The 11,744-nt window shown below is 41.8% G+C and overlaps 2 protein-coding genes across 3 annotated transcripts; one reads left to right on the top strand and one right to left on the bottom strand.

The window, feature by feature from the left end:
- Positions 1–60: 60 nt before the first annotated feature.
- Positions 61–3,201, bottom strand: LOC129583558 (tRNA (uracil-5-)-methyltransferase homolog B-like). The gene is made up of 9 exons (XM_055475390.1): positions 2,448–3,201; positions 2,142–2,241; positions 1,784–1,854; positions 1,467–1,714; positions 1,178–1,392; positions 945–1,046; positions 676–798; positions 520–619; positions 61–433 (listed from the first exon to the last, which is right to left on the bottom strand). Exons 1-9 carry the CDS (start codon positions 2,907–2,909, stop codon positions 295–297), a joined length of 1,560 nt encoding a protein of 519 aa, XP_055331365.1. The 5' UTR covers positions 2,910–3,201; the 3' UTR covers positions 61–294.
- A 187-nt stretch (positions 3,202–3,388) lies between these two features.
- Positions 3,389–11,671, top strand: LOC129583557 (ATP-dependent RNA helicase TDRD9-like). Of its 2 annotated transcripts, none has more exons than XM_055475389.1 (32): positions 3,389–3,924; positions 4,183–4,267; positions 4,385–4,594; positions 4,696–4,935; positions 4,996–5,118; positions 5,173–5,253; positions 5,632–5,796; positions 5,885–5,982; positions 6,066–6,115; positions 6,301–6,358; positions 6,465–6,613; positions 6,668–6,772; positions 6,854–6,948; positions 7,023–7,163; positions 7,217–7,379; positions 7,445–7,671; positions 7,773–7,889; positions 7,982–8,089; positions 8,156–8,271; positions 8,375–8,443; positions 8,540–8,659; positions 8,859–8,952; positions 9,013–9,108; positions 9,173–9,283; positions 9,339–9,542; positions 9,673–9,906; positions 9,990–10,063; positions 10,142–10,354; positions 10,413–10,557; positions 10,611–10,735; positions 10,815–11,057; positions 11,236–11,671. In XM_055475389.1, exons 1-32 carry the CDS (start codon positions 3,545–3,547, stop codon positions 11,420–11,422), a joined length of 4,626 nt encoding a protein of 1,541 aa, XP_055331364.1. In that variant the 5' UTR covers positions 3,389–3,544; the 3' UTR covers positions 11,423–11,671. The 2 variants fall into 2 exon arrangements, with proteins under 2 accessions (XP_055331364.1, XP_055331363.1); XM_055475388.1 differs by having other exon boundaries at positions 8,357–8,443.
- Positions 11,672–11,744: the final 73 nt, after the last annotated feature.

Below are 11,744 nucleotides of genomic sequence, written 5' to 3'. Positions count from 1 at the left end.
CACGCTGATTTTAAAACTTAAATTGGTGAACCTTCTAAAATACGTGTATATAAGAGACGGTTGTCATTGTCAACCAGCTTTTATTATTTCAAGGGTACCAGCTGGGAATCTGCTACACACCCGAGCACGTCTGTACCAACAAATTTATCGAAACAGGACAACAACGTCAAGCTCGGCAGCTAAATTTTCATTTTAGCGTGATACAAACTTCAGATTATCCGCACTACACGTATCACAACTTTGAAAACCAATAGAATAACAATAACTGCAGCAGCTGGCAGATCAAAAGAATTGTTAGATAAAATATAACCGATTCCGCTCATAAAGGATAACCAGCTCACAGTGATCGGTATGCGGGAACAAATCTACCGGCACAGCTCGGACTGGATAGAAAGGTTCGCCAATCAGATTCTTCGATGGCGGTAAACAGAGACTAGAAAGATACAAGAGAACAGTTGTAGTAAATGTGATAATACGCCAACGTACCTAGGAAAAATCAATTTAATAACAAATTCTTACTCAATCATGTTTCTCATAGCATTCGCTATCGGTTTGCAGGATACGTATACAACTCGATCGACCTCTGGAGAATTTCTGAGTGCATTAATGACTTCCACCGCTGAAAAGCAATCAAGTTATTTCCATACAACCGCAAACTGACGTAACAAAACGTACGCAAACCGGCTCTGCCAGGATTTACGACAGCGGAAACTGAGCTGTACGTATTCGATTTGTCCTTCAATATGCGAGGTATTAACTTAGTGGCATTTCCACAGTAAAATGTTGCATTAATGATTCCTATTAAGAACACGAAAAAATCAGTTTCTGAACCAAAATGAAACACTTACGATCTGGTACAGCCGCAGATCTATTCTAGTACGTATTAGATTTAAAATGTACTACACTCAAAAATATTCCTAACTTAAAAAATCGAAATATCTTACCATTCAAGTCAGCGTTGAAGTTCGCATCACCTACAGCAAGAAGTTCCCTCTCAACCCCAATAACTTTGTCGAACTTCGAAGCCAAAAACAGTCCAATTGTTCCTGGAAGGAAAAAGCAAAAAATGATTTACATTGCGAAAAAAAACATAATTACCAAACAGCCATAACCACCAAATAGCGCATAACAATCGAATTCAAAAGTTCAAAATAAGCTGACAACAGTACATACTAACCTGTTCCACAACAAACATCCAGCAGAATTGATTCTCGGTTTGGCTTGAGAAATTCGCCAATCTTTTTGTACAATACCTCCGCTGCTTGGGTGTTCAGCTGGAAGAAAGAATTTGGAGATACTCTGAACTTGTAATTTCCACATTGTTCCATCAAATTATCTTTGCCAAACAGAAGCTCGTATCGGGCCTGAAGGGGCGAACAAATATGATGCGGGCTGGAAGAGTACCAAGGGAAATAGTTAGAACGGAAAGCCTGTAAGAGCTGTACACAGGAGCATGACATACGTACCAAGCTTGAAAATAAAGACTCTTGAGCCGGCATACACTTCCAGGACCATTAACAAAAAACTCCTTCAACCGTAGTTTTTCGGCATTAAGTTCGTCTTGGGAAAGCGACTGGGGATGCATAATTGCAATGGCCATGAGCTCTCCAGCAATGTTCGATCGGATAATTACACTTTTCCAATGACCAAAAGCACCTGCGCTGGTGATCTCAATGCCATCATACTGTGATATCCGCATATATTCTTGAAATTTCTATCTCGGAAGTGCGAAATGAGTTTGTAAAATCTACACTTCAACTGGTAAAGTGTGTAATGACCATACCTCTGCAACCAGTCTGTGACTATCTTTCATATTTATCAAGGTGTCCGGAAAAATTGAAACTGCGTTGTTCTCTAAACAGAAAAAAGCATATGAGTGCACTTATGGTGAGAGTGGTTTTTATGACTTATGGCGCAATTAACTAGCGACTGACCAGTGACCACCAGCCATTTACTTGACAACAAATAACACTGTCACAATAACATGTTTCGCACAACGGTCAAAATCCAAGTTCCTTACATATGTTTTTAAAAATCTTGAAATATCAAGGATTAATGTAGTAACCTCAACATAAAGGTGCTCTTATATTTTTTATTTTTTTGCTATGTAGTGCTTAAAATGTTGTGTCTTTAGTCCTTACCATTCGATCGCCCAACGTAATAGCCTAACTGCTTAGGCTGACCATCTACGCTTCGTCCAATGCTCAGCTCATCCTTATTCCGGAAGTTTTCCGTAACTGGCTATCAAGCAAACCACAACTGATAACTGCATCAATTGCACAGCATGCCAAAAAATCATGTAATAATTATTATAAATTATCTGCTACCCGCCACCCGGTACTGCAGCCGTAACTACGGTAGTAGCTTAGCTTGACCACTTTTATGTGATTCCAATGCGATTGCGAAGAAAATTTGTAATACTTTTCGGCTTCACCACACATTATTACCGAGGGAATAATTGGATCCACAGGACATATAAGCCCATCTGGGTCCAAATAAACGTCAGGGATTCGCTTCGCGAGAGTTTTAGATATATTTCGCACCAAATTCCTGTTACGAAGGTATTTAAATCGTAACTGATCTTCGTACGGCATTCTCACAAGCGGTGTCATCGTGGCTTCCAGCACCTCCTTCTGGTTGTCAACCGTCAGCTGCTGCCTTAGCAGAGGATCAGGTTTGTAATTCGGACCAAGGTGAGCCGTCAACCCAAGGCTGATAAGCACGCCGCGCAAATATTCATTCTGTGCAGCGATTTCGCTGGGCTCGCTGTGAGGACCTAACGGGACATTCGAGGGCTTTGTGTCCTCCGTAGCTGAAAGCGCTTTGGTACTCCCCGCCAAGGATGACAGGGAATAGCGAAAACGATTGCGAAATGGACGGCAAAAACATTTTGCACCTGCAGATAACATTGCTCCGTGGCTCGACGACAGATCTAAAGCAGCGGCGGTGAATTCTAAAGAACAGATCACAGTCCACGGTAAACCATCACTCCATCAGAATCAGGTTTCAGCAAAACCCACTGAAAACTTTCGCGCAGCAGTTAACTCTCACATGGCTCTCCAGTCTCCAACTGTTAAATATTTCCAAAAGCAATACAAATTATGTTAGAAATCAGTAAAATTATTAAATTCGTGTAGAAGTTCAAAACTCATAAAACTGCTAGTAAAGACTGTAAACTGTAAAGTTGATAAAATACTTACGATTAATACTGGCACTTTAGCGCTAACGAAATAAGGCAATAAAAACATCTGATTCTAAAAGGTGTTTGCTTCCGGCGTGGTCACCCGCCCCCATGTTACGGTTCCTTTCCAACGTCTCGTTTGCCAGCCGGCTGACAAAAAAACCCTAGTTAAATCAAATTTCAAAACACTCTTCGTGACTCTTCGAATGTTGGTTTAAGTATTTTTCCGTATTTATAATTTTATGGATTTGAAGGGACACTGGATTTACCGCTCGGTTTCGCAGTTTGTGACAATATTGACAAATTTGTCATGACTGTGGATATGTTTACGTATTGTACAAAAAAGTCATAGATTCTGATGTGATGGCGGTCACCGGTGCCGCAGCTTTGAGGGCTCACTGGAAGCCCACTCTGCCAGCTCCACGTGGAAGACCTGCAGTTCCCTCAGCTGACGAATTTCAGAAGTGGATGAAGGAGCAAGACGATTTACGAAAGAATGCACAGATAAAAATCGAAGACGATAACACGATTGACATTGACGAGGGGAATCAGCCCTCCAGTGCCGATTTGACCATCCCTTCCAAGACACAGCACCACTATGAACTCGTGCATCACAATGGGAAGGAGTACTGGCGTCGGCGTAAAAATGACACGGAAGACTGGAATTCTTTCTATCTGGAAAAACTCCGTCTGGAAGGAATGCGCATAGAAGAAGCCAACGATGATCCATACAAATTCGAAGCGTAAGATATTTTTTACTAAACTTTTTTACTAAACGACTCTGATGAGTTGTCCAGTCGAAAAAAATTGTTGTGAATGTCAGTGGATGGCAGAAGTGAACACCAATGTTTTTTAAAAGTCAGCTAAAACGTACATGGATGTTGTATTTTTTTATTTAGATTAGATTAGGGTAAAGCACGGTAATTATTAGTACGATAAAGCATTAGAACGTGTGAAAACTTTGACAACCTTATTAACGCATTCGCGTGTACATTTTGCAGAGATGAAATGGACTTCGAAAACCAACGCTATTTGGAAAGATGTAAACTGTTTGGCGGAGAGGATGATGTGGCGTCCGATACTGTGGTACGAATGCGGTGCTTATAATGTTAGCTTTCAGGTGCTTGTAACAAAGTGCTTCGAAAGGTGTACATGGCAGTTCTTAATCGTCCCAAATAATGAGTAATGGGGGTTACCTTTTAGGAGGAGAAGAGTCCGCAGGACGATTTGTTGAATTTGCTGTATGGTGATATTCCCTTTGAAGATGAGGATGTGGAAGTAGAACGGCAACAAGTTCCGCCTACACCGACTGAACCGCATTTGCGTCGTCGAATTGACTACCAACGATTTTACAATCTCTCTCAGCCGTTCGATTATGATACCGATCTTCCGGTTTATCACCATAAAGACGAGGTACCAGAACCAACCACTACAAATAATAATTTCAATTAAATCGACTTGGATAGTTTGTTTTCTGAGACATCGACGTACTAATCTAATCTGAAACGATGCAGGTCCTGGATAGCGTTAGAAGCAACCGGGTCACTATTGTGGTAGGATGCACTGGTTCTGGAAAGACCACCCAGATCCCGTTGTATATTCTCGACAGTTGTGCTGAGGCGAACGAGCCGTGCAATATTGTTGTCACTCAGCCGCGCCGCTTGGCCGCTGTTACGAATGCTGTCCGCGTAGCGTCATTGCGCAATGGACCAACTGGGAGAAAGTGGAAATTGGGACACCTTGTTGGTTTTCATGTAGGACGCCGTTCGTGCTGCGGTCTTTTGAGTTATTTTGTCAATAATTTTTTTGGACAGGTTGGCATGAGCAAAAGAATATCTCCGCTGACAAGGTTGACCTTTTGCACGACCGCGATTCTCTTGAAAACCATCGGAAGTGATCTAAATCTGGGAAGATTCACTCACATAATCTTGGATGAGGTCTGATTATAAATGAAAGTGGTATGTTAAAATGAAAAAATTACTCTTTTGCAGGTCCATGAGCGAGACCAAGATACGGACTTGTCATTGATGCTGGTTAAAAAAATGATGTTAGAAAATTCTCGTCATGTGAAGGTAACAGAATGCCCGATTACGTGGTTTTTTGACAACACTTCGAAACTGGACTTTTGGCCGTATACCTCTTTATAATGGAAATTATTTTTTATCTCGATGGCACTGTATTTCTAAAGTGTATTTCCCTTAACATTGCACTGTATTTCCAAAATTACTACGAGTAGGAGTGCTACTTAGGAATATTCGGCACTGTTTTTGTGCCAGCAGCGTTTTCTTTCTGTGACGTATTCTTCTCCGCATTACTGCTCAAAACGATAAAGCTTTAGAGGTTTTGCTAAGGGAAGTTGGAGAAATGTGGTTATCTTTTATCACGTACTGAGGTTTAGAACTTCTGGATTTTTTTAACACCGTATTGTACTTGTTGTTCTGTTTTGGCAGCTGATCATTATGTCCGCGACGATGGATTTTGAGAAAATCGCCAGTTACTTTACTCGAAATCATGCCAGTTTGAATCCGAATAAGATAGAAATTGAACAGCTGAACAACGTCGGAATTGACGAATATTTCCTGGATGAATTGTGGCCAAATACGCAAGAGAAGCCGGTGCGGTTGCTATTCCTTATTTGTTTACAGATGGTTATATTGATTTGTGTTGCTTTTTAATTTTACCGGTATATGCGAAATTTGACAGTGGCCTAAATTTGACCTTGGGAATCCAAAGATTGATAATCCAGTTGCGAAGTACCTTGTTGAGCTGATCGCCGAACTTCCAGCTCAGGCTGGTTCAGGGTACCCAGAATGCAATTACCGTTTTTCCACAATTTACTTCATTGTGCAATTTACTTCATTGAATTTTTTTATTTGACGTATAGGAAGTGCCAGTCATCATCCGCTGTTGGTGCTGTATTAGTGTTCTTGCCCGGTAAGGTGACAATATATGCACGGAAACGGGTCAGTTACCTATACGAAATCGTTACATTATTATTGGCTTGTTTAAGAAGCAGTGACCTTTACGCAGTTAATGTTTGGACTTTAATCAGTTATCCGAAACAGCGTAAAAATGTATACTTTTTACGTTATTGATTTAAAAATGTATACGCTTTTCAGGCATGAGTGATATCGAAGATTTTGCTAAAATCCTTGTCAAAGAATCGGAAAAAAATGGGTATGCTGTAAAATTACACATAATGTTCTCGCTATAAAGTTTCTGTCAGATAGCGTCTCTGCTTTAGAATTCAAGGTACCTCTGGTTTATCGTTAAATGTGTGTAGGTATGATTGGGAAATTATGGGATTACATTCGATTCTAAGCAGTGAACTGCAACAAAATATCATGAGAACCCCGTTACCGCACATCCGTCGCATCATCTTATCGACCAATATTGCCGAGAGCTCAATTACCATCCCCTACGTCGTTTTTGGTAAATTATCATTGTGGGAAGAAAAGAGTTTTGCTAATGGTTTCCGCTTTTCAGTTGTTGATTTGGGTCTGACAAAGCGGCTTATTGTGGATCGGGAATTGGATATTCCTCGGCTGGCTGTACAGTGGGCATCGAAGGCCAATATGACCCAGCGAAAAGGTTTATGACGTTTGTCACGCCGCTGGTCTTTGGACTTGCTGCCAAACTTTTGTATTGCAGATTATTGTAATTTTATTGTAGGACGATGTGGTCGCGTCCAGCGTGGTGCGTACTTTTGTCTGCTTCCACGACAATTTCACGATAAATTCAGTGCTCACGAAGAACCGGAAATGAAGGTGCATTTTAATTAAGAAAATGAATTTCAGTTGAAATGCAAGTGACTATGACATAAAATTTTCTGCTTGTGTAGTTAGCACCGATCCATCATTCGCTCTTACACGTGAAAGTGTTGAATTTGCCGAAAGCCTTTAAACCCCATCATCTCTTCGCTTTACTCTTGGATCCTCCCGCCCGCCGGGAAATTGACATCGGCATTTTGCAACTTAAAGAAGTAAGAATGCAGTGAAAGGTTTTCCAGTTCTCGATAATTGTTGCTTTTGCAAGGTTGGAGCACTAAGTCTGTACATGGATGGAAGGGTCAGTCGAGATAATGGTGAAATCACCAAACTTGGGCGTATTTTGGAGCGGTTGCCTGTTAGCATCAGTGTCGGCCGTTTGGTGGTACTTTCACATATGTTCGGTATGCTGGATGACGGAATCACATTGGGTGAGCGGAATTCAGATTGCCCGAGTTTCGTCGTGTTTAAACGGTCTCACAATTAGCTTTTGTAGCTGCTGGGTTAAGCATCCGCAATGTCTTTCTTGCATCAATATCCCGTGCAGACGCTCTGCAGAATTGGAAAGAAAAGCAAACAATTTATGGAGCTGGTGAAAGTGATTGTCTGGCTGTTCTAATGGCCTACGAAAAATACCGGGCGATGCAGAAACTTCGGAGCACCTTGGCACAGGAAGAAAAGTGGTGCGACGATAACTTGCTCAGCATGCAGCGGATGCGAGAAGTATGTCAGAATTTCCTCAACAAACATGTTTGGGTTAACTGCTGGATTTTGGGTTCGAGACAGCTGGAAAATTAATTTACATGAATTGTTTGGGATACCAGATGGACAACACTCGCACGGATTTGTGCTTTCGGCTTGAAGAAATTGGCCTTTATAACCACAGTTTGTTCCAAAAGATGACACCGTTATCTCTTGTAGTACGGGATGATCTGCTTCGGGTATGCCATATGTTCTGCCTGTGCATATTGTGTGCGCAGTTTTCACGCGTTTTTTACTAATTAATGGTGAATTTTCTTAATGATTACTTCAGGTGCTGATTGCCGGAAGTTTTTACCCGCTTTATTTTCGCCAAAATCCGATTGATTCTCAGGTAGCATCCAATGAGCTGCCTTACGGAGATCCTAGCTTATCTGTTTATGTAAGTTGGCTTTTACTGGTACTGGTTTATGGGCCATATTGCATTCCGATCCGTATATGTCCGTAGTTCAAGTATTTGCCGGAGTTTGAAGGACCTTTGTACGAGCAGCAGCTGCAACAGATTTTGGATCCTTTACAGCTTCGTAGCGAAATACCCCCGCAGATTATTTACAAGGATGATAAGTAAGTTTCACTTGATTGTTTTGGCTAAAAGGAACATTGTGTGTGCAAACATTATAGCATTATTTGTGTGCAAACAATCGTGCAGGGCGTACGTGAATTTCAGCCGGCACAGCTTGACGTCTGGCCAGTATGGGGTGTGTTCCGGAGTGCAACTTTTGATTCAGTCTTTAAGGTACGTACACGGTATATGTCATGAGAGAAAATAGTGTGACTTTTCTCCCAAAAAAATGTATGATCGCAATCATTTTGTTGTGTACTGATGCGCCAGGCGTGAAAGGAAGAACGACATGCTGACCGTCGTTGAAGCCCCGCCTTGGTACCGCGATTTCATGAAACAAGCGGAAGAGAACTGGAGATCGAACAGGGCGGGAGTGTTGTCTTCCTTTTTGTAAGTAGACTGTGGAGCACGATTGAGCTTAACATGGAGCGACAGTAACATAAGTTACTGTATGGTTGCCCTACAGAACCTTTAATAAGTATCATGGTACAGTAACATGAGTTACTGTATGGTTGCCCTACAGAACCTTTAATAAGTATCATGGTACGAGTACAAACTATGCACCAGAACAAAACTGTATGGTTGTTAGATTCGCGGCCACTCCTGAACAACGAACACCGGTTATACCAGCCCCTTACTTACCACCTTTTTGTCAGAGTGAAATTCGTATCATTGTCTGCCATGTAAGATTTCATGTGGCTTGCTAACCTTTCTGCTTGTATTATATGACTGTTCTTTTTTAGGTCTTGTCACCTGTTCGAATTTTCGTTCGAGAACACAGTAGGAACAAAGATTTCGAATTTGTTATGGCCGAGTTGCAGAAGTTCAAAACAAATCCGGTGCGGGAGAAAGTTTGGTAACATCCTAAATATCAGACGTAATTTTTGTTTTTTGACCTTGTAGCCTCCTGTTTTGGTTGGTATTATGCCGGGTGATTTCGCTTTGGCTATTGATGAAGCGTCAGTCGTTCGCCGCGTGCAAATCGTTCGGAGACTTACGAATGACGTTTTTCAGGTATGGTGTACGAATTCAGATCCCGAAGTGCGAAATTTAACAGAAATACTTTTAGGTTTTTGCCGTGGACATTGGGAGATACTTTAAGGCGAAGGAAAATTTTATCAGGCAGATTCCAACAGAAGCCGCGTTAGTCCCGGCATTCGCTCTCGAATTTACCTTTGCGCAGCTGCAAGTGCGAAAAACCTTGACAGCTGAAGTGCTGGCTTACTTGCAAAACTTGCTGTATTTTAACGACGAAGTAATTTGCAAAATGGAGGTAAAGCATAAATAAGATATTTCACATGAAACTAATTTTTTTACTCACTAAGTAGTTAGTGAGTAAAGCACGTATCGTTGCGAGCCGGAGCGTGTATGCATTCCCGTCGATGTGATGCGCCTCCGTTTAGGTGTATTCGCTGCTGAGCTCGGTCATCCATGGAATCTTGCATGTGAACCATCCCGTTACTGGAAATGCGGATGTCAACCTAAATGAGCACCTGATGGCATTGGGTTTTGCGTACCAAGGACAAGAAAATTTGCTTTCGCAAACTATGCATGATAAGAGGTCGGCTGAAATGATGAATGGTCCTACAGGGATTTTCCAAGTTAACCCTGCCATTAATTTTGAAACTACGAATCAGGTACTGGTTCACAGTTAGTATGCTTTGGTCCTGGGGCCGTGTTGCTGACTTACAGTCGAACAGTAACACGGGTAGTTTTTCAGAAATTGGCCGTAAATGGACCGTTCAATCCCGTGACAGCGAAATTTCAGCCGATCCTTTCTCAGCTTCAGGGAAGGTAGGCTCTCGCTGTTGCAGTTTCGGCTAGAGCGTTTTGCGGTTGTTGTCCTTTTTAATTTTTGCGATACTCCCGTAGCGTCGTCCACTGCTCGTCGGACAGTGTGAACGCGCACATTATGGACGGTGACTACGTGCACAGCGGCATTGTTCCTCGATGGTTGGTGGCCACGTGCATCGAGAAAGCGGAGAAAGCTGATCGCATCGTTTTACGAAATACGACAGTTCTGCCGCGGCAACCGGGACTTGTCAGTTTAATTCTCGCGTTATTTGCTCCTTGCATTCAGTTGCAGTAAGCTGAATTTTACTCAAAATCTCGTCTCAGTTGATTACTTGTCAGTATACTTTAGAAGCGATGATCCAAGGGGATACACAGGTGCCATTACCGGTTTGGGTTTTGGTAAAACCTCGTCCGGAAAGGAAGTTCCAGTGTACGGCGATCACGATATACGGATATATTTTGATACGCTGCTAACACCTTCGGATATCGACTCGGTAAGCGTTTGCCCGTTACACCTTAATCCGCTGCTACATGTCTGATATCGTAGATTGATATGGTACGCAGTATGGTTAATCAAATGTTGAGATCGATCACCCTGTCCAGCCGTGCTTTGGAAATTAATGAGCGGGGGGTTGAGAAATTACAGAATGTTTGTCGTAACACAGTACTCAGGTTGGTTTCATACGTTTTTATGAGTTACGCGTTAATTTTTGCATGCGTTTGAAAACTTATATGAATGCATGACATATAGGCTACTGCGCCGCCCTCGTAAGGAAGTTTTGGTTGAAAAGTATGCGGAAGTTCAGAATTACCTTTGGAGTGCTAAAACACCGTTATGGGATCCAGTGTCCGGCACTGTTGATGCGACTTCCGAGGCTTTTCTGAACAGAGTTCTGCATCCGATTCAAGCTGTACCTTTGCCCAAGCTGAAAGAATTGGCAGTCCTCGATAAACTAGAAGATGACTTGTGGGAACTTCATATGGACGCCGTCCGGTTAGTACGGTATTTATGTATCAGAAGTATCGTTGTCTGTTTTTGTATGCATCGTTCATACTTGCAGTGTTCAGTAGCTTAACGCTTCAACAACATTACCCTTTAACAGATATTTTAGCGATTTGTTTAAGTGAATAGATTAGGTATATTAATTTTTAAAATAAACTCGGTCCTGTAGAAGTGAGGTGGATCGCGGTGCCTTCAGACTCGGGGACGAAGTTCGAATGGAGTGTCCGGCATGTCGCGTTCCCTTGCGTTTTCGTTACAATATCATAGATCATATCCATTCCAAAAATCATTTAGACATTGTGAGTGAACGCTTCAAATGCAACACCGTGTCGCGTTTGTGGATTCACGATGAATAATCAATCGTTTTTTTAAGTCGTTCGAACGGCAAGATTCATGGCTGTTGTACGATTACTGTCAGTATCCGTATGATGTATATAAGGATGTCTTTTTTTGTGCAAAAATTGGTATAGTGAAAAATTTGAGGTGTCTCATGTGTATTCATTTCTGACATGTGTATTTATTTCTGTTTCTGTTTGATAAGGGTTTGAATATTATTGTCGGTGGTAGTCACTTGTAGTGCTCATCGAATGTATGATATTGTGATAAAAAAAATGGGTTAGACGACCTCCCTTACTCTACCTAGTAATAGGCATTTTCCTTTTTCATAAGTTTTTTTCG

Source organism: Paramacrobiotus metropolitanus, unplaced genomic scaffold (assembly GCF_019649055.1).
Source record: "Paramacrobiotus metropolitanus isolate TYO unplaced genomic scaffold, Prichtersi_v1.0 Parri_scaffold0000011, whole genome shotgun sequence".
Taxonomy (NCBI): Eukaryota; Metazoa; Tardigrada; class Eutardigrada; order Parachela; family Macrobiotidae; genus Paramacrobiotus; species Paramacrobiotus metropolitanus.
This window is presented reverse-complemented; position numbering and strand designations above follow the sequence as displayed.